The 23,852-nt window shown below is 33.7% G+C and overlaps 1 protein-coding gene across 2 annotated transcripts; it reads right to left on the reverse strand.

The window, feature by feature from the left end:
• Window positions 1-419: 419 nt before the first annotated feature.
• LOC134530931 (tubulin-specific chaperone C) lies at window positions 420-21,933 on the reverse strand. 2 transcript variants are annotated; one of them, XM_063366250.1, is made up of 4 exons: window positions 21,851-21,933; window positions 18,292-18,336; window positions 13,406-13,538; window positions 420-2,937 (listed from the first exon to the last, which is right to left on the reverse strand). In XM_063366250.1, the coding sequence occupies exon 4, from the start codon at window positions 2,662-2,664 to the stop codon at window positions 1,654-1,656; it is 1,011 nt and encodes a 336-aa protein (XP_063222320.1). In that variant the 5' UTR covers window positions 2,665-2,937; window positions 13,406-13,538; window positions 18,292-18,336; window positions 21,851-21,933; the 3' UTR covers window positions 420-1,653. The 2 variants fall into 2 exon arrangements, with proteins under 2 accessions (XP_063222320.1, XP_063222319.1); XM_063366249.1 differs by having other exon boundaries at window positions 13,321-13,538.
• Window positions 21,934-23,852: the final 1,919 nt, after the last annotated feature.

Genomic DNA, 23,852 nt, shown 5'->3' on the forward strand with positions numbered 1-23,852 from the left:
CCTACCAAAGCAGGCCTATTTAAAGATACGTGTTTCAATTTTCGCTATTTAAAACATTCTTTCATTAAACTTTCTTCGTATAAACCATTCTTTCATTAAACTTTCTTCGTATAAACCATTCTTCTGTTTCCCGTTTAACCATAAGCACAACTCGTTAAATTGCCAGCTCTCATAAATATAACATGAAATATTAATAGCTTCAGTAATCCATTAATTCAAAACTTTGTAAATAATGACAGCACATTTGACGGCACAAAAACCAAGAACACAAAATGGTTTCGTTTGCCGAATGCTGCCGAAGTCCTTTGATTTGTGCCAAAAAAACTGATATTGAAGCGATCGCCCGTGAACCTACACGCACACAAGTGAGGTAGCATGCCACAACAACATGCAAAAATTTTGAAAGAAAAAAAATTGTAAGAAAAATAATTATATAATTCGCAAAATTGTACAAACAACAAATATTAGTACAAAATAAGAAAAAAAATCGTACGAGTTGGCAGCTATGAATATATCATAATTGTGCAACAACAAACCCACAGGGAAAAAATTTAAGAACACGTGTAAAATGTTTGCCTGAAGAGAAGTTTGAATTATATATGTAATTAATTGTTAAAGTGATTTTTTTTTTTTGGCAAATACTGCAGTTATAATGAATATCTCCAACTTCACATATGAAACACATTATCTGAGTTCTATATGTTTTTCGTTACAAAATGTATGAAATCATTGCACAAACAGGATTTAGATTCATATTCACTGTATCATTGAGTAGTCAGTATTTACTCGCTCATTCTTGAATAAAATAGGTACATTTAGAGCATCCCAAATAATCTCAACATTTTGGAATTTGACATAAACATGGCTTTTTTCTGAAAACATATTATGTCAGGCAGTTTCATATTTTATTATGTGCCAAATCAAAATAAAACTACAATAATCCTGAGTGTCTTAGTAACTAACTGATGAACAAATAATTTTATAAATCTTTGTTGTATAATTCAAGATTGTCTTGGATTCAGGTAAACACAGTAGTAAAAAAAAATCCATACAAATAATTCAAATTATAATAAATTTAATATGTAGTTTAACAATGATGGAAAGCAGCTACATGCCAAACAAAGATAGTTTTTTGGTTGTATGATTGTTATCTTTCATTTAAGGCATCAAAACTGAAGGTATTATACATAAAAAACTTAACAGTATCTGCTATTTTATATTTACACAATATTTTAAAATCTCAATCATTATTTAAGTGTAAAGCATAATAAGTTCAAGGAGATGGCAAAAAATAAAGTCATTGTAAAGTTAAGTCAAATAACCTGTGGAGTAATGATTGAACATTTATTAAAAAGAGAACTGTGATAAAAAATAGTAAAGAAGGTACAGAACCAATGTGGCTTATACATAAAATGTTTTTGAAACAAATAAAACATTACAATTCTTATCTGAATTATTATTTATTAATGCCATAAAATTCTGTCCTCATTTTTAATTATAAAGAGCAAGAATAGCATTGCAGATTTACTAAACCAGTTTGGAAATGCAAAATATATAATTTTTTCATTGGGGTTATTAGAAAACTAATAATGAAGTGAGATTGAATTCCATGGAGAGAAGTTGAAGAAAGAAAGAGGTCGTCGTCAAGGTGCATCAGCCCAGGTCAATCTTTTCGCAGTCCTTCATAGCTCTCCAGTTGGGAGAAGGGTGGTCTGCCAGTATCCAGTTGAAGTCTTCCACCATGGTCCAGTTGTTCTTGTTGGGGTCGAGACCGGCCACCTCAAAGTGCTTGTCCAAGTCATCGTACTTCAAGTTGTAGGGTGAAAAGCGCAGGTCGTGGCAGTCTTCTATGATGGTCCGGCTGGTGACGTGCACGTACAAGTCGCAGCGAGACGTGCTGTGCACCCTCAGCTGCTGGCACGCCACCACGAAGGTGCAGTCTACGCAGCCATCCACGAAGATGGACGTGGCCACCGGGCCGGAGAGCACCTTGCAGTTCTTCAAGGACACCATGTGGAGGGTGCTGGGCGTGCCCGTCACCTTGACCGTGCAGTCCTGCAGGTCCGTCAGCTCTACGCTCTCCTTGCACACCTCACCCTGCGTCAAGGTCAGCACCTCGCCGATCCGATTCCAGTGCCCGATGCCCATGTCCGCGTAGTCCAGAACCTTGGACTTGGAAGGCGATTCCGAGATCACCACACCGTCCACCGCGTCTTCTATTTTCTCCCCCGCAGCTTTCTTTTTTTTGGTCGCAATGCCCTTGAAGGCAAACTTCTTCTTCGGGAGCAGTTTGTCCTGCAACTCTCTCAAGCGCTTCTCAAAGTCCTGGATCATCTCGGTCGACTTGCGCACATCGTAGTGGCGCACGTAGAAAGTAGAAGCTGCGATAAACTGTTCCATGGCGGCAAGATCACTGCCCAGCTCGTAGAAGTAAGTTGGCAACAGAGACTTGTTGATTTTCCCAGAACTCAGCTCCTGCAATTTATCTTCAATTTCCTGAGCCTGCTCGCTAAACGCCTGTTGGAAATAGCTGACTTTCTCTGTCTCTACCTTAGTTTCCTCCTTCTCCAGCCGCCTCTTTTCCTGTTCTTTCTGCCGTTTCTCTTCCCGTTTTCTAAGTCTGTCTTTTACTGCCCTAAAACTGTCTCCATTCTCCTCATCCATTATACTAAGCACAAATACTTCTATAATCTTCACAACCTTGAACACTCAACAAACTCTAAATATAGCGACTACAAGTCAACTGGTAAACTAGTTCATTTATGATTTCTTATTTTTAGAACTTGAAATAATTTTGTCTTTCTCAGCAGCCAATTCTTCTGCGCTCAATCGATATAACGGGTCTTTCTTATTAGCAGCTCCAAGAAGAATAGCGTTAAAAGCTTGGCGTTTTCTCAGAGCTTCAGAAGGAGAAGTTTGATCAGTTGCTGAAAGATCCTGAGAATCAAACAAACCATAACCATTCATACATTGTACTATAGATTACACTTATACACCTATCCCTCACTTAGCACGACTAATTCATTCCTAAAAATGCTTGTTTTATTCAAAATCGCATATTCTGAAGCATTAGTTTCCATAAATAGCAAGACTAATTTATTTAATGTGTTCCAAAATTGTGTAGGAAAATATACTTTACGTAATATAAATGCGTTGAATAATACTACACTATAATTATTACAGACCATTTATCTTTATATGCCACCCATCGCACTAACCATCCTTTACTGACAGAGAAACAGATATTACTGTCCAGATAATTACATTTTAATTTTTCAAAAATTTAAGTTCATTTCGCGTATCACCACCTGGTTCACACCAATCCTGTCAGGCCAATGATTACTTTTTTTATTGCAACATTCATTTATGCCACGTGAATCATCTGTTCATTTCTGTTCTGGTGTCTAATGCCAAATATATTCCCGCTAATACAACCAACAGCATCAGACTTATATAAACTTTTGGTAAGAGTCCTTATTTCATACGATTGTGTGCACAGTTGACTTGCATAAAACTAAAGTGGGACCAACATAAGCATGGTCTTCGTGACAATCTGCACGCCATAATACTTCTAGTTTTTGTCTCAAATACTTAAACACGATGCATTATGAGTGATCAAGCACGTACAGTTACCAGCAGCTGAATGGGCAGACGTTGCTTTTGTTTGAGTGAATTCCCTGCCACTGGCTAGACTGAATTTACGGCCCGGTTTGTGGCCAGGCGACAACGGTACGGCACGGCGGCATACACACGGACGTAAAACGTTTGGTCCTTTACATTTCATAACCGCAATTTAAGTTGCCATAGCTGATGTTTGTACAACAGCCGATAGGGTAGACAGACCTGCGCGAGCGTCTCTTCCCCCCTTGTTTGGCTAACTGTATCCCATTGCACATCTGTTGTTTACAAAAGTTGAAACAGACTTTGTGGCATCGTACTCAACCTTTTTTTTTGCCTGTCGAGATTTCGTGCTAACAGAAATATTGCGCTAAATGAATCCGTGCAATCTGAAGATGTGCTAAGTGAGGGATAGGTGTACTTACAAAACAAAATGTCTGCAATGACAATTCTATAAGCAAATGTAATCAAGATATAAAATGGCCCATCTTTGGATCAGTTTGTTTGCCCTGAAAACCATTCTCTTAAAACTGAATTTCTACTAACTCAAACTGCAGAACCACAAGCAATTAGAAGATACCTTACTTTCGAGTACATAATAGGCTTTTGTTTTTCAAATACTTCAAAGGCTTTTTTTTTTTTACATATATCTTATATTTAACTTGGTTGTTTTGCGACTGAATGATTATTTAACACTATTATAACTTAAAAGTGAATCTAAAAACTGAAAGTTAAGATTCATAAATGGGCCTTGAGCTATAATAATGTTAGCTTACTTCCTTGAGCTATAACTTGTAAACATAAAAAGAAAACACTTGCAAGCATAGTATGAACAATGCATCAAAGTTATAAAGTTTAAAGAATTACACAAACCAGCAAAATGTGTCTACCACATAAAAAAAAAAAAAAAAAAAACTAAGTTCGTTATCGAAAGAAAAATATGTACTAATCTACTTTACATAGGATGGCCACCAAACTTTAATTTTGAAATTCATGCACTTTTCCAGGTTTTCAAGAAACAAAATGTAGTTTCTCAAGGAATTTGCTTGATGGTGAAACTAGGCAAATTTAAGATGTCAATATTAAGTTATGTACTAACGACACAGGTCCTATACCTATATTCCAACAAAAGACAGCATAAACAATTTAATTATTGTTTCTGAGCTGCCAGAACTTAAAAAAAAATTATACTTGAATAAAATAGTTTCTAAACCATATACCCAACTAAAAAATGATTAATATACATGGTCATGTGGCAGGTTAAATTTCCTAAGTGCCTTTATTGGATTATTACTGAAACTTAAGCTACTTATTAATATATATAAAAAAAAGAACATTTAAATGGTATTCACGGGCACTTTTATATTTTAAAATTCATAGTTTTATTTTGAAATTATTAAGACACTGTATCTTACATTTTGTTGTTCGCCATAACACTATTAATTGCTGAGAATAAAGATAATAATGGTAGGTAAGAACCATTAAAAAAAAACCACGCAAAAATTTTATGTGCTCATCGAAATACTTGCATATTTTTATTTGTGATTAGAAGCTTTAGTAAAATTGCCACTGCCATTTCATAAATAAAATTTTTTAATAGGTAGACCTATACATTCTAACAAAATTAAATACAACATAATCTATATATATAAAAATTTAGCTTCCGTATGTATTTGGCCGCAAAACTCGGAAAGTATACGATGGTTTGGATTGAAATTTTTACAGAACATTGCATCTTAACAGAAGAGTGTTTATATGAAATAAAAGTTTGGGAAAATCCACCGGAAAAGTCGGAAAAAAAAGTTTCTATAACTAAATATCATGGTCACCCAACTTAGTTGTGACCACGCTCGACGATGCTGTACCATATTGTCGAAGTTCAAGCACATCAGGCTACTCGACCATTGTGCCTTGACGACTATAATTTACACAAATATGTATATATGTATATATGTGTATATATATATATATATATATATATATATATATATATATATATATATATATATATATATATTTCAAGAAAGAATAAAAAACTTTATTTAATTTGAAAGTATATTCTTTCGACTCTATTGATAAAAATACGTTTAAATTAAAAAATATTCAAATTTTTGGAGCACAGTAAAAAAAATGCATTTAACCACGAATATGCGAGTTAAACTTCAGAACGATCCAACAGCAGTCATATTTTCAAGACAATTAATTGAAGTTGGTAACGGCACTGTACCTACAAATCCAGAAACAGGAAAAATCAGCTTATCATCTGATTTATGCAACATCGTAGATTCAAAAGAGGAATTAGTAGACAAGGTATTCCAAAACATCGAAACAAAATTCAAAAATCATGCATGGTTGAGCGAAAGAGCCATTCTAGCGGCTAAAAATGTTGACGTACACGATATGAACAATAGTATTATAAACAGAATCGAAGGTGAAACAATGACATACAAATCTATTGATTCAGTAGTGCACCAAAATGAAGCAGTGAACTTTCCAACGGAATTTCTCAATTCACTCGATGTTCCAGGATTACCACCACATATTTTGAATTTGAAAATTGGTGTGCCAATTATATTGCTTCGAAATATCTGTCAGCCTAAATTATGTAATGGTACACAATTAGTAGTTAAAAAATTAATGGATAATCTTATTGAAGCAACAATTTTGATTGGACTTCATAAAGGTGAAGATGTATTACTTCCACGAATGCCACTTATTCCGACAGATATGGCGTTCAAGTTCAAACGACTTCAATTTCCAATACGCCTTGCGTTCGCTATGACCATCAATAAAGCACAAGGACAATCTTTGCAAGTGTGCGGTTTGAATTTAGAAAATGAATGCTTCTCTCATGGACAGTTATATGTCGGGTGCTCCAGAGTCGGTAAACCATCTGATCTATATGTTTATGCAAAAAATGGGAAAACAAGGAATGTAGTCCTTCCATTAGCTTTACAATAAAAATATTTAAGCTAAACACATTTTTATTTCTTCTATTACATTCCACAGCCATGCACAGTAAAATATTAAATTAAACAATGAATTAATATTAAAATGTGCCACAGCAAAGCGTGGCCGGGTTTAGCTAGTAAAAAATAAAAAAGTGAAAAATATGTGATTGCAAATCTCTTGTTTATACTCTCAAACACATTTTCAGCCAGTCAAAGATTGTGAGTGAGCATGTTTTAACAACATACTTTGCTTGTTAATATGTTTTATTTCATGTAATATATATTTTCAATGAACTCGAATAGTGTTTATTGCACCTTTGTAAATTAGATAAACATTTTATTTGGCATATGTAATTCATGACATCAAAAACCAATGGCGAATGGAATCCACTAGTAATGGGCACCATCAATTAAAAACTATCTACTAAATCAATAGTACTAAACTATTGTTAGTTGCATTAATATGAAAATCATTCAATTAGATTAGACATAATAGTCGTATTCGCTCATTTCCAGCCAATCAATGTGTTGTGTTTGTTGCCATTTAGTAGTAACTAAATTTAATCGTTCACATTGAGCTACATTTTCATGATTATACTGTTTTTTTAAAAACCTTACTGCAGTAGCAAGTTCGCGATCGCGGTTAGAAATTCAGTTTTTTCCAGCTAACTTAGGCCGTTATACTAGCATGAATTTTTTTCTAAAAAATTTATATTAATATTTTTAATTCCTAGCATATTTTAAAGAAATTATTTAAAAGGGAATTTTTATACTTAAAGTAGTTTACTAGTATTTAATAATTTTAACAAGTAGTTAGGTTAAGTTTCAAAAAATTGCACAATATCCTATAAATGGTAGTTAAGTTAGCTACATTAAAAATACTGTTCAAATTTGTAAATGGTAGGTTAGGTTAGCTACATAAAAATATAACTGTGTAAATTTCTAGTTAGCTACATATTAAGTCAGTAATTCCTACCTCAGTTTCAAAAGATTTTGTAGTATTTTTACTGTAGCTAACCCAACCCAACAAACTATCCAAACAGTTAAGTATTTAAAATGATTCTAACCTAACCGATTATTATCACAATATTGCAGTCACTGCCATGTAAATCTATCTCTAAAAATAAAGGACTGCCTAGTTGAAAATCCAATTATAATTGTCAATGAGTTTAATAAATTTTTTACAACAGTACCTCATGAACTAGTAAGGCAAGCTGACCCACAAATAGCTGATATTACCATCCCTCAAAAAGACAAAGGTTCAATAAACATAAACCAAGAATCTATAATTTTCAATCCAATTACTGAAAATGATATACTTAAAATAGTAAACATTCTAAAAGCAAAGAATTCAGCTGGCTTAGATGAAATACCTATGACCATAATAAAAAAATGCTGTCATGCCATTAAGTATCCACTAACATATATTTTTAATCATTGTTTACTAAACGGAGTGTTTCCTGATAGGCTAAAGTGGGCTAAAATAATCCCGATCCACAAAAAGGGAGAAGCTACTAGTATGACCAATTATAGGCCTATTGCAGTACTTTCTTCTTTCTCAAAAATTCTTGAAAAAATCATTGCCCACCAGTTAATAGCATTTTTAGAAAAATATAAAATAATATCACCAAATCAGTTTGGCTTTTTAAAAGGGAAATCAACAGAACAAGCAATATATCACTTTATAAACAAAGTAGTTGACTCTTTCGATAAACAAAACCATGTCTTAGGTATTTTTGCTGATCTCTCTAAGGCTTTTGATTGTGTAGATCATAAGTTGTTAATTACAAAATTAGAATCATATGGGGTAAGAGGAGTACCACTTAAAATATTTCAATCATATTTACATAACCGTTATCAAGTTACAGCAATTACTCATAGAAATAACAATGGAAGATTAATAGAATACATTTCGCAAAAAAATCCAGTAACCATTGGTGTACCTCAAGGCTCGATATTGGGGCCAATATTATTTATATTATTTATCAATGACCTTCCACAAACAGTAAGATTAATTAAAGGTGAAACAACTATGTTTGCTGATGATACAAGTGTAATAATATCAGGAACTGAAAAAACAGATTTTATAAACATAACAAATACAGTGATAAGTGAACTCAATAAATGGTTCCAAAAAAATAAACTTGTCCTCAACATTTCTAAATCCACTATAATGAAATTTTCACGGTCAAAACATTTAATTCTGGAAGACGAAATTAAGCCTATTGGAAACAGAAAATTGGAAATTAAAAATGAAATAAAATTTCTTGGTTTAGTAATTGATAAAAATCTATCCTGGAATGTGCACATAAACACTATTTCTAAAAAATTAAGCACTATGTGTTATGCTATGCAAACCATTAAAAATATTTGTTAGACTCAAGCTGTCCGAGCTCTATATTTCTCAAACGTTCAATCTATCCTTGAGTATGGTATTATTTTTTGGGGAAACTCAAGTAAAGCAATTAAATTATTTCGCCTTCAAAAAAAAAATACTAAGAATAATAAAAGGTAAAAATAAAAAGTACCATTGCAAACCTCTCTTCAAGGAGCTAAACTTTCTTACACTCCCCTCCTTGTACATATATCATACCATATTGTTTGTAACTCAACATATAAATTTTAAACAAAATAGTGATATACATGAATATAATACCAGGGGTCAAAATAAGTTACAGATAGTAGGGCATAGAACCAATATATTTGCACAAGGCCCGTACTATTGTGGCATAAAATTAATTAACAAACTTCCAAGACAGATGATAAATACTAGAAATGATAAGAAATTTAAAAAGGAATTAAAAGAGTATTTAACTAAAGAAGCGTTCTACTCTGTTAAAGAGTTTTTAGATGGGTGATTCATATTTTTTGAAAAGTGATTATATTAAATGCTCTGCAAATAGTTATTGTATCTGTTTTGTATATTAAATGCTCTGTAAACATTGACTATTTATGACTTGTATCTGTCTTGTCTTGTATCTATCTACATATGTATATAAGTCCCACTTTTGTTTTTATTTTTTAATATATGTTATATAATTTAATGTATCAAAACTGTGTATTAATTGCTACTGTATATGATTTGCTGGTAGCACCATGACAAAATATCCGCTGTACTGAATTTGAGTTCTGTATGTGAGTGTCCTATGTGTTTTGTATTGACAACTCCCCTTCAGGCTGCCTGGAGAAATGGAGGCTTATAAATAAATAAAAATAAATAAATAAAAAACCCTACCACTCACTAAAATGTAACTATTGGTAAAAAAACTTAAAGTATGTACCACTATGCCTTCTTAGACAATGATTCCAAAAAATGCAATAAAGTATAAAAAAATGAATTTTGTAATTTTTATTTTATTTTTTCAAGAAAAGTGGCTCTTACTCAGAATGGCCACGTAGCTGGTAATTGTGGTTATATTTGACAATGACCACTAAGAAATTTCACTAAACAAAAACTTTAAACAAACTGATTCACTTTAAGTGGATGTGAAATGGTTAGGTTGGGTTTAGCATTAAAACACACTTGAAAAAATAATTTACGAAGTGAACTGAAAGTTTCTAATAAATGGTTTATTAGTATCCATTTCCTAATGCACTGTTTTGAATTCAACTGCAAGGCAAGTTTTATATTTTAAGTTTAATTTTCTATGAAAGTCATGTCGTAAGATGTAATCCGATTTGATTATTACATTTTTCTAGATTATGTTGATTTAAACACAGGCAATAATGGTGGTTATGATTTATTATAGACAAAAATAATAAGTAAATAATTTTTATATGTATATAATTATTTAAACATTTGTCAAAGACTGAAATAATTCAAAAACATAATATAGTTATAAAGCTATGGGACAATTGCATAGCAGCAGTAATGCAAACAGACTGCAAAGACTATTATTTTAACTTTAATTCATATAGTTTGTCTATGCAATTTCATTTTATTTTCTCATTGTTCATGTTAACTGTTTTAATGTTACAATTTTGTTTAGTTTCTAGTTCGTTCTAAGTGTTTCTCATTTTAAGATTGATAGGAACTATGACCCAAGGCCATAGTAAAATTTAATTAGAAAAGCTGATTATTAAGAAAGTTTGGAAGAAGAGTATCTAAAAAAAATGGCCTGATAGAAATGTGAAGTAAATTTCATTACCAGTATAATTTTGAGTGTTGCAAGCTTATTATAGGCCTCAAGATAAAATTAAATGATTGCGATAATATTTGTGATGAATAAAATTATTACTACGAGCGAGATTGATGTGCCTAAAGCTAGGACTGACATGAGCTGAATATCTTAACCATTTTCCGAATATTAGTTTAATCAAATATCCTGTGTGGTCACAGAAATTGATACTATTGAAATAGTCACAAATAACTTTGTTTCTCCCCATAACTTGTGTTAAAACTAGTGGTCCTATAGATTATATGATTATCTAAATCTACCGAACTAAAGCTGAGGTACAGTCTATATATAAGAATATTACGAACCCAAATTTAGTTTCTTTATAATTTTCATAAACAATAATATTCAATAAGACTTGAACTTTTGTTAGAAGCCGGACCCAACATAACTTCCTGTAATTATACGTCCAAAGTATAATTTAAAGCATGTGTTTGGTTCCTTATATTATTGATATGCTTTGTGTGTTGTGCATGTCAAAACAGTAATATAAATATTCTGAAATTATAATTTAACAAAACCTACTTGTGTTCTAACATCACTGATCAGTCAGCTGTAGAACTATATATATATATATATATATATATATATATATATATATATATATATATATATATATACATCCTGTATATAAATAATAATTATGCAAGAGGAACTCTGAATAGTCACTGCATTGTAATTGCTGCACACCACCAGAACACACCTCTACATTACAAATAATATTTTTTGTATTACTTTCAGCTCTCAATATTTTATTTGAAGAATTTATTGAAAACATCTTTCATCATTATACTATTTAAACAATGTTACTATTATTTTAGACTACACTCTTATCACTCTTATGATGTATACGGTACTCTGTAATTTTCCTTAAGTAAACGCTGAGCCGGCAATTATGGTTTCAAAATTGGTATTAAAAAAATAATATCTTTGCGGGTTGAATAGTAAATAGAACAGTTTTCAGTCGACAGAAATATTTAGTCATCATTAATAACACTGTTGCAGCTTGCAGCGAATGAAAAGTATTATACAACTATTATTGAATAATTTTTCAACAGTACGGTACGAATAATAACCGATTATTCTGTAGCAGAAATTAGTTGATGGTGCACAACACTAGAATCCACACACTCTGCCAGCCTGCTGATGACCCCAAATATTAAAGTTGGTCATCTCGACACGTACAATAGAATTCCAGAATCAGGCAGGGTCACGTCTGAGGACCACCTAATTGTACCAGGGCTTTAATTTGTTTTAGACCGGTGGAAGGAAGGGATCCCCCCCTTTTCCCTTTGAACTCTTACATGTAAATGGTAAGATAACATTTTTTTATCAGTATTAATAGAGCAAGTTACCTAAGTATGCAATTAACAATTTGTGATAGGATATTAATTTACTTACATTTTCCCCATGCAAAACCATAACATAACATAACATAACATAATTGACACACGAGAGAGGATAAACCACTCAACTTGATCATCGCACACAGAAATAAGAATAACTCTTCTGAACAGCATTATGGCAAAATTACATTTTTCACAAACTACAGGTATGTTCTAAGGTAGTAGCTTGTTTGTACGAACTAAAACCGGAAAGAAGATTCTGGGTATTTATACTATAAAATTGGTTTGAAGCTGTATACGAAATTCAAACAATAGAAAATTTAAATTGAAATTGGGAAGGAAGAAGAAGAAACCAAAATTATTTGGCAAAATTAACATCTCATAAGCAAAGTCTCAATAAGTTGGGTGCCTTCGGTATGTATTTAAAATCATATTCACTCACTTGTCTAAATAATAACAACACCGCCATATTGAAGATGTGGATGCCAAAGGATGATAAAGGTACCTATTCAATTTTATGGTGATCAGCCACCAATTTTCAATATGGCCATGGTCAAATTAATCAAAGTTGACGAAACCATGTTAAAGCAGAACTTCCACCATTAAGCAAACGGTAAAAATTATTACTGTTTTTTTTTGTTAATTTGAAATTAAATTCTATCATCATCAAGAGTCTGAGTTTGACTTGACCTGTAAAACTAGCAGACATACTATCTGTGAGAGAGATATATGAAATTCTCGGTGACAACAAGAAATTCCAGCATAATTTAAGGTTTTTTCCCTGATGACGAAAATTCATGCATATTTTCTGCTTTTCCCGAAATTCAAGGCTGGTGGCCACCCTGACAGTTCTATTTTAGGCATATCACATCTCTCCATATTGGATTTTATAAAAATTACTAAACAATATAATTTTAGACAGCATAAAAATTCTGGTTATAAATACTTATGCAACTATACTCCTACAATTAACCGAAACAAGCTACACACAAGTTTTTTACAGTTGCACGTCCTACTTCCAAGTGTTACGTGTACTCTTAAATAATATGCCAATATCTACAATTTCAGTCCTACTTACTATATGTACATCTGTTATATTTTCTGAAATATTGAGGAACAGTGCCCTCTTGAGCTTTCAAAATAAACTTTTAGAATCTTGGTTTAAACCTTGAAAATGATCATCAATTCACTTCCATAAGATTTCCCAGCATGGAACTAATAACTACTTACATCAGAAACCTTTTTCTGTTTGGGGTCAGCAAATTTCATCAACGTGTAACCCAAACCACCAGTTGCTAATAACCAAACTGCCGACCTGATGTAAACCATTCCAGTGAGTGCGTGGGCTTAGTTACTCTTGGGCAGCTTGCCTTCCTGCAGCCACAGCGACATGTCAGTCTCCCGAGTGCTGCTTGATGCCGACAGCGTCTCCCCGAGCTTGTAGTAGCCTGCCACCAAGGCAAACACACAGTATTACAACACCTGTGCACCTATTTCAGACAATTTACACCTAGGATCTCAAATCACAATTATATTGTTCCATGGGAATTTTTTTTTTTTTAAATAACCCATAAATAGAAACTGGAAAATTTCAAAATTTCAATGACCTATAACAAAGACTCCACGATCCTCTGTGCACTTGGACCAATTACATCTGCTCATTGGCTACTCATTCGCGACACCTTTTAACTGGGATGCTCAGATTCGATACTTCTTTCGTTGAAGGTTTTTCATTGACCCAAGGTCCTTCAGATAAACTGTGACCCAGTCACTGAAGCAACATAAAACCAAAAGTTTTTGGATTCTAGGCTATCACGAAATGAATCTGCAAATTTTTCAGGTATGTTCCCTAACATTCGGCCCTCAAAGCACAATGCCTACCAAGGAAAAAACCAAGAAAATTATTTCTTTCAATTTAAATTAATGCCACGCATTTCCCACTACACATTTATAGTCCAAAATCTTTCTTGAAAAGGGCACTCACCCTCATGATTATCATCAAGAGACGAGCCTACATACATAGTTAACGCTTATTATGATATATTTAGAAAAAAAAGTTCCTTATTTAGTTTGATGGAAATGAGTAGTGTTAAATGGCTAGAAAGGATCTTCAAGTATGTACATATCTCCAAATAAAGAATTTCTCACTCTTAGTTTGCAGTACAGAGTAAATGGCACCCACTGTTGCAAGATTGATATTACCCTGCTTGTTGACATTAAAAATTTTATTTTGTATATCATAGTTAATTATAAGTTTTAATAAATTTTACACTTTGAGATTTCTAAGACAATAAAATTGTGTTTCACATATTATTACAGTTGTAAACATTCTAAAAGAAAAAAAATTCAATGCTAAACACCAATTATTATTTCACAGCTGTAACTATATGTAGCAGTCAGTCTCTATTAATAAAAATACATTTCATTAAATAATGTGCTATCCTCAAGCACAGCCTAAATTTTGAATATTAATTAAATTAAAAATCTGCTTACAAAAAACTGTTTAAACCAAGAATACAACTTTCAGTTGTCTCCTTAGAAGTAAAAATCTAATGTATTTTTTAATTTTTCATTCCAAATTTTCCTTAACAAAATTTAATGTTTCAGATAATTTAAAAACTTTTTTCATTACAGTATAAAGTTTTGCCTACAATTTTTGCACTCTAGCACTTCATCTGGTAACAGAGCACACAGAAACACCGACAGCGCTAATGGCAGTGTCTGCTACCATGTCTGCAATTTAACTAAATATAAAATAAAAAAAATACCTTGTGTTTACGTAAACACAAAATGGAATAGTTGGCACTACGCAATATCACACACAAACATGTCACTATCATTTGTGTACTGTACCTACATGTAATATTTACTGCATCACCCATCCAAATCACTTAAATCTCTCATTTTCAAAGTAAAAGTATTGCTTTTAATAGTTATAAAAACTATTTTCAACTTATTGCCACTGAAAAATGTATTATCAATTCCTCAACCTTGACGTACTACATCACATAATAATGCTTACCTCAAAAGAATCCCATCAATAAGTAGTAAAACACTGAAATGTACTAAATTATTATAATACAATACTAAATTCACAAAACAAAAAACAATATTTAAAAATGAAATAAAGATGAACAAAAACCAATCATTAAAATAATATGTTAATATGTAGTTGCATTTCATGTAATCAATTTAATCCTTTGATCCTGAAGGCATGATCATGTATATATTGATCCTGTGGTCCAGGGGCGTAGCCAGGGGGGGGTTTTAGGGGTTCAAACCCCCCCTTAGCACCAAATCTTTAATTAATTTCTTATTCATCACTCAAACAAATTTCATATTAAATTAATAAAAAAAATTACCATTACAATATGCAAATTTTCCCGGTGGAGGACCCCCGGACCCCCCGCTTTGATACGGGGGGGGGGGGGGGGGGGGGGGGGGGTGAGGCCATGCTTCTTAACACCCCCCATACACAAATCCTGGCTACGCCACTGCTGTGGTCCATGATCCTTGCTGTTTTAATTTATTAGGTAGGTCAAAAGATCCTGGCCACAAAAATATGCAAATATCCCATTACAAACAAATTATACCTGGCTTTGAAGAATTTTTTTCTTTCATATTCAAATAATTATTATTTGTCCTACACTGGCGTAACTTCCAATTGCAAAACAAATGGCCGAAAAGTTTTTTTAAATTCCGTTTTCAAGTGGCAGCAACATGCAGATAAAAAATTGAAGTGTGAGAAATAAATTGTAGCATTGTAAATTTTTAAATAATACCCAAAAAATTCAAAGTATTTTTACTAACACAGACAGGACCGTGACACACGCCATGTTTGGGGCTGGCTGGCGGCCACGCACGGCCACTAACGTCACACATTGTCCATTGACGTAAGGCATGCCATGCGCGCCTGGTGTGATTACAAGGGTCTTTGCTACCCTCTCCCCTCTCCAAGCATCATACCGCCTCGGGCTATTATCACCTTTCAGCAGCCTGGGAATTCTGCTGGTTTCCCAAAGCCACCACGTGGAGTGGCACTAATAAACACCGCCTTTCTCGATGTTTCTGGCGCCAGGTCGGCCCGGGATGATGCGACTCCTCACAGCTGCACTCAGTTCGAGAAGGTCATCCCAGGTACTTAAGCAGTGACGCTGGCCTCAGCAAGAGTTTGGCGACGGTGTCCTGCGAGTCCCGATTGTTCAGAGAGTTCCACAAGCGAATGGAAGTGCGTTGACAAAGAGGGCGAGAGGACCCCCCCCCCCCCCAAATGAGTGGCGCTAGACTGTGTGTGTGGACAGGCGCAACGTAGGGGGCGAACCACTGTCGAGCCTAGCTCCAGTGAGGAGTGTGAACTGCGGAACTTTACAGACATTGAGTGTCTTGAGGATAAACATTTTTAAGTGCTAGTGATTTGTGATCTGACATTTTAAGTACAATTCTTATTGATGTAAATATTAGTAATTAGTAAAACTGTAATAAAACTTAATTGGGCTATCCCTTACGAACCCCACATTATAAATCGTAACAGTATTTAATGTTCAGCAAGAAAAATTGGGAGTGTGTGAATTTAATTGGAAAAATATTAGTTTGGAGAATCCTGAAAATGCAGACACAGATCACAAAAATTTGTCACAAATGTGAGTATCACCCCCCAATTATTTCTATTCAATCATTTTATGACAGCGTTAAGTTTTGCTGTGGTTGTGGAAATTTGTTAAATAAAACATTATCCAGATGTTTAGTGATCAATTTTAAATAATTTCTCTCTTATTGGTAATAAACCAGTTGTTGGCTCCACCTTCTCAGTCTTCGTAGCACTTTAGACGATTAGTCATTAATGTATGTTTTCAACTAATTGTTAACATGATGAATCTGCAGGCTAAGTTTATCCATTCAATTTACACTCAACCTCTATGTACCCTGGCCATACAAAAACTTGAATATCATATTCAACTTACGACCATAATTCATTGATACCGTCTTTTATCGCATAATGGTCGCACGTGCGTAATTGTCGCAGCCATATTTCTGGGCGTCAAAATTTGGATAAAAAAAAAACCTCTCGCGTAAACGTTGCATAATGTTTTTGGTCCCGCTATTAGATTCCGAGAACTTTGTGTGGGTATTTTTTCCGTATAAAACAAAGTATTTTAAAATAGAAATCTAAAATTTAATTAGGTCATTACCACTTACTTATTTAATTAACGGAAATACGAAGTAGTTTGATGTGTAAATTATCTTTTAAAGACTTCTTAAACGTTATAATCATCATCCGTACGTCAGTGTCGCCGCGATGTATACCGTACAAAACTGTAGCCAGTGCTCGCTGCAATCATTAATGTTTGGTTATATATTGCTTTCTTGCTTTCCGTATAGAGCGCGCGCACGTAGCCGAATATTGATATCTCGCCGAGTGCATACAATGCGCGCTCTCTATCAGGTGCTGAGTTAACTACATTTGATAGCCCGCATTCTTTTGTGTTGTGTACTACGGTAGTTACGCGTTCGTTCGGCTTGCATTTGGATCACAGATGTTTTTCTATTTAAAGTTGAATAAAGGTTTTTGTTGTATGACTTATTAATTAAAATTGTTTGGCGTGCTCTTTTATACTTCCTTTATTAAATAAACGTACTTTCCATGAATGGGTTCTGTTATGAATAACTTTATCTAACAAAAAAATATTTTCCCGCATTATTGTCGCACCCCTACTTTTCAAACTTGATTTTAGAATAAAATGTGCGACGATTATGCAAGAAAACACGGTACATCACAAGTTTTTGTTGTGTCGAGGATCTTTTAAACAACTTCAATAAACATCAAGCATCATGTAACAGAGTACAAAATGTATACAGCATTATGCCAGCAGTATTTATTATTATAATAGTTATTGCTGCAAATGGGTAAAAAACCCCGTGGCAAGCATTACCCCTACTTCCCTCTCATTCATCTTCTGAACTGAGCCACTACTAGCCAATACACACTCCTCACCTGACACATTCCAATCTCCTATCGTTCTTATAACTATAGCATTTTTACCCCTTTCCGTATTTCTTCGCTCCTTAAAGACATTCTTGGTGTCCTCCCTACTTCTAGGCTTCCCCATCACAACTCATCTCCCCAGTTTGGCTACGTGATGCAGAAGTATTACAAAATAAACACACTGAGTTTAAATTCAAAATATTAATAACATTGTTTACCTCTCAACACCCAGTTGAAATTATTGTGCATGTACAGCCGAAAATCTGGAAAAGAAAAGACACAAGTAATGAGCAACATTTATGCAGTATAACAAGGAGCTGTAATATTTTATATATGTATGTATATATGTATGTATGTGCACGCGCGCGCGCGCACACACACACGCGCACACACACGCGCGCACACACACACGCACACACACACGCGCGCGCACACACACACACACACAAATATATAGAGACAGAGAGAGAGAGAGCACAAGCTGCTTTAGACCTAGTAACTCAAGAATTTTTATAAAGTAACTGTTTGACATTGGCATTCAAAATTATTATTATAATATAGGTACATATTAAAAACACACACATTCATATTAGGTATATTGACCCACTGTTAATTCGAATGTTGACAATCCTACAAGAAGTGGCAAGACTGTGAACAAGAATAATTAACTAACCAACAAAGTAACCTTTTATTTTGCATTTAAATTTAAAACTGTGTTGTTTTCCCGAGAGGCAGTATGATATAACAAGCAACATGCTACCTTATGGGTAAATGTTCAAAATATCTACTGATTTCAACAAAAAATGAATACTTAATTTTTTTTACACCGTTATTGAGCATTTGTTGTTTGTGTATTTAGTTGCTGTTTTAATGTGTGATATTTTAGATATTTGCATATACTTTTTATTAAACTTTATATATATTGATTCTGTTAGTTGATTTGGGTTGTCAGAACCGATAATGTTTGTAACAGTTCCAGCAGAACGGTTGAAGGTAACAGCGCCTAAAAACAGTCATTAGAAATTAGAAATTTTTTTTGTCTTTTTTACACTTATTAAAGTGGTTGTGGTAGAGTGTGTTGCACATTAGGCTATAGTTTTGAAAGCAATTAACATAGTGCACATTTTTGTAGGTAGCAGCTTCTGAGTAAATGATAGTGTTTTAATTAAGTGTGTAGAAAATCCTATGGACTTGATTCTGATGGCTGATATAGTGGGAAACTACTTTTGAAGTCTGCAAAAATTGTGTCTTTTAGCCGTTTAAAAATGAGTAAATATTGAATCAAATTAATCACATTACCTGTAGTATATTTGTTACAGCAATTTTAATATTTTCCATATAATATACATATTTCTCATTTACACCATAATTTTCCTCAACTTCAAGGCCCTGTCCATTAGAGGGTTTCTAAGACCACAGTAGGAATTTCAAAATGATGTTTCCAGGGTAAGTACAGGAATGTCAGTAGTTGTCAAAAACAAAATTTTCGGATTTCACGGAAAAGCTGCTAATCTAGAAAATTACTGGATACTTTTCTCCACAAATGATAATTTCCACCATAGGCATGGTAACCATTCAAGTGACTTGAAAAAAACAACAAAAAAAAAACAAAAACAAAAAAAAAACATACAGATGTTTGAGGGGGTGGTGATAATCTAATTGTGTGAAGGCTTACACTTTTCTAGATGGTCATATTCACATTAACAGTCAGGTAAGGTCAGCAAAATTTAAAAAAAATACAATAATATAGTATAGTTTAAATGTATTAATTCGGTAATAACATACCGGTAGGGATTTATGCAAAAAAAATTCGAAAATGACCAGTAACTATTCTGTGAAAAGACATTGCTATATTTCAAGTACATAGTTTCTTAATAATGTACTGTTTTCATTCAATTGATTTCACAGTATTTTCAATGTAACTAACTTAACCAACCATGCATTTATATAATTTGACAGTAAGTATTTTAAATGTAGCTAAACTAACCAGTCATTTTCATGATTTTACACTATAATTAATGTATCTAATCACTCGTTAAAAAGTAAACAACTGGTTAACTAATTGAAGTTTTGCAATGCCCTTTCACAAAAAATTAGTAAGATTGGAAACTTGCCTAAGTACTATCCATTTTGAATTTTTTAAATCTATTTTAGTGTCAAAAATTATTTCACTTCCTGAGATGTTTTCCAATTATCCAAGAGGGTGTTGTGATACTTCAAACAGTTTACCAGTAAAGGCCCTGCTACAATTGCCATGTCCCTTGGTCCCTTGGTCCATCATGGCAGTTTGGCCCATGCTCTCATGAAAATGTGCTGCCACAACAGTTATGTCCCAAGTTGTCCAAATGTAAACATTTCAAATACCACCACTAGAGTGCAGTAGTTTTGGGAGACATTTTAACGTTACTTTTTTATATTTCTGAAGTGTTGTGGCCGTTTATTATTTGAGAGGCCACAAAATCCCGGAAGAAATTAATGTTTTGTAAACAACGAGCATAATTATAGTTTTTATAGTTTCTGTCTTTGATGTTGAACAATTCGGGGCGTAATTGAACAGCACTTATTAATATCTCGTCCACCTCGTCCGTAGTTACTTCCATTTTAGCTTCACAGTAGTCAATTCACAAACTATTTACAAAAATTACTGTGTTTATTTTTGTATACTACACCACTACTATTTTCCTGCACGCTTATGTATTTACATTTTTTTTTCATTTCATCGATATTTGTTTACTTCTTGTTCGCATGTTTTTAAAGTTCTTCCAGCATGGGACACATCAATAAGGGACAAAATTATAAAAGTTCGCCATCTGCATGGGACACGGTGGGATAGAGACGAAGGGACAAGAGACATGACATCACAGGGTCACGTGGACCAATCGGCGAGTAGTGTCCAACGGACATTTGCATGGGACAAGTCAATTGTAGCAGGGCCTTAACTGACCATTTTAAAGAGTAGGTTAGGTCAAGTTGGGAACATTTAAAATACTTTTTAATTGTGTGGACAGACAGTTAGGTAAGATAACCTATACATTAGACATACTGTGTGAACACTCGTTCCAATGATTTTACAGTATTTTTAATGTAGCTAACCAAACCTAACCAACCGCGCACACTATTATTTTTAGTGCATTAACCTAACCTAACTTACCCAACCATTCTCATATCACAGCATTTGTAATAGGTAACCTAATCTCACTACTCGTTAAAATGGTAAACAACTAAAAAAACTACTTTAGAGAATGACTGTAAAATAAGTGAGTAACACTAAAATTTTTTAAATTTTTTATTATTTTTATTCATGTAACTCTTCTTCAAAATTACCGAAACATATTAAATTCGCTGGAAACAATGTATTATAACGAGTTAATTTTCATTTTAAGCCGCTAATATGAATAAATACCCATTATCGCCATCCACACTAGTTTATTTTCAGAATCCAGCTCAAATTCGAAAAAACCCTTTTCGCGGTACATTAAACAACATTTACTTACCCTAAATATGAGAAAATAAACTACACTTTTTAAAAATCGTAAAATTGACATTCACGTGTACGGACAGGAACTGCTGACAGAATTCTGGTGGGCGTTAATGACATTTAAAAATCAGAAACGCCTACTTACCACGAGAGGTGTTCATACGATACCAAATGCCATATGAAGCTATCATAAACAGTCCTTCTACTGCAATAATTCCTTTAACACCAGTCAGTATTCGTTTCTTAAACTGCGATTTAGGGTATTTTCTAAGCATAATTTCAAAGAAAATTCGACTTACATGCACCCATGCACCCACAGCGAAATTCGCAAAATCCACCAATTTACACAAGTTCAGATTATAACACACACCATAGATACAGTGGCATACGTACACAACATGGAAAAAATATGAATAAGTTCAAGATAAACTAACTAAGAAGGGTTTATTTATATGTATTTATATTTCTCTGTTTATTTTAATGTAGCAATACTAACCTAACTAACCGTCCATTGTGTTTTAAAGTGTTTTAATGTAGCTTACCTAACCGACCACTTTTAATATTTGAATTCATTTTTCCTGCGCAAAAATAAAACAAATCCCGAGGTTAGCCGAAGGTGTATATTCGGGCATGTTCGGGCAGAGACAGAACTTGATGGACATCTTAAGCTTTCCATCTAAGAATATGGGAATAAAATAGAACGATCTATCATGAAAATAGTGAGGCCTTGTCACGCTATCAAACTTTCCTATAAAGTATGTAGTAAGATAATGTAGAACACTTAGGGCCGGTTTTATGACCTCCGGCTAAATCTTCAGGTTAGCTAGCCCTCAGGTTAGGCTAGCCTCCGGTTAACGAACGAGGGGTGTATTATGACCCATACTTAGCCTGCGGTTGGCTAACCGGAACCTGACGAAGCGTGTGGTGTAATAATGGGTGTATTGGTACCGTCAGAAGGGGTGACTTCGGTCACAGGGGTGACTATGGTCACATAACATGAAAAAACTAATATGAATTTTTCGCATTACAAAATTTATTTTATGTAGTTTTTTTCAATAATCATGTGTGACTATGATACATTAAGGTAAAAAATAATAGTTCTGCAAATACTGAATAATATATTCCTAAAAAAAAAAATTACCCACGATTGTACAATTTTTTTGTGGTTTTTGCTATGTTGGTTAAACTGCTCTCGTATCATTTATGAAACAACAATGACGCTGGTTGATGGTATTTTAGCTTTGTTAGCAACAGCATCCTGCACATGTTGGTAAGTTTTCGTTAAAAAGTATTACATTTTAGAGAAACTAAAATTCATTTTATAAAATTTGGTTATTATCAAGTAATTTTTGGGGTGACATCGGTCACAAAGTTTAAATGACCGATGTCACCCCATGTTGCTTTTTCTTGCTTTCTTAATCCAATCCATTCATTATCTTGTATGCTAGCAGTGGCGTAGCGTGGGTGGGGCGGAGGGGGCGGCCCGCCCCGGGCGGCAGCCCGCGGGGGCGGGTCGCCGGTGAAGCGGGTTGAGATCTGATCTATGATTCATTCATTACATGTGTCAGACACACTATAATGTTCCATTTTTATCTAAAATTTTGCGCACCAACTATTTTTTAATATTTATTTAAAAGAAAAACTGCGAAATCACTGACAGAGCTCTTTATAACGTTTGTTTGTTTACATAGGAACAGTAACATCGCATCACGCCGCGCCGCCCGGCGCGCGCGAGCCGAGTTGAGCGGCACTCATTATGTTAATTACTCATACAAAATCTTTTGTTTCACACGTCGGCCCGCGTCGATGCCTCTCTTTCGCACTAATTGAATTTAGTACTACGCATTGTACTGTAAAGTTTGACCTTAACCCAGGGCAAACCAAACAACTTCCGCAAACCGGGACACAGTAAAACTCCTATATTGCCCCGTACCGCGAGCGCAGGTAAACCCAAAAAAAATATTAAAACCCAAACTAATAGCAGGCTTAAAAAATACTAATAAGGTTGCGAACAGTGAGAGGAGGCAGCAAGTTGAAAAGACGCAAAATTTATATGACATTTAATAAATATATATATCATAAAATCGTTTCATCACAAATCGGCGCATCCATCATAAAATACATACCTTATTACTACTTATAAAAAAATAGCTATATAATAATACTAAATAATACTTTAACAATTCCCCCCAAAAATTATAATTTGATCATATACTTCGGAGCTCCGAAAATTAAATATAATTACCAAAAAGGCATTTAAAATATATAAGAACATATTAATACAAATACAAATACAAATAT

Source organism: Bacillus rossius, chromosome 3 (genome assembly GCF_032445375.1).
Source record: "Bacillus rossius redtenbacheri isolate Brsri chromosome 3, Brsri_v3, whole genome shotgun sequence".
Taxonomy (NCBI): domain Eukaryota; kingdom Metazoa; phylum Arthropoda; class Insecta; order Phasmatodea; family Bacillidae; genus Bacillus; species Bacillus rossius.

Excerpts from the sequence above, each read along its gene's own strand:
- LOC134530931 (XM_063366250.1), bottom strand. The coding sequence starts at position 2,664 with ATGGATGAGGAGAATGGAGACAGTTTTAGGGCAGTAAAAGACAGACTT.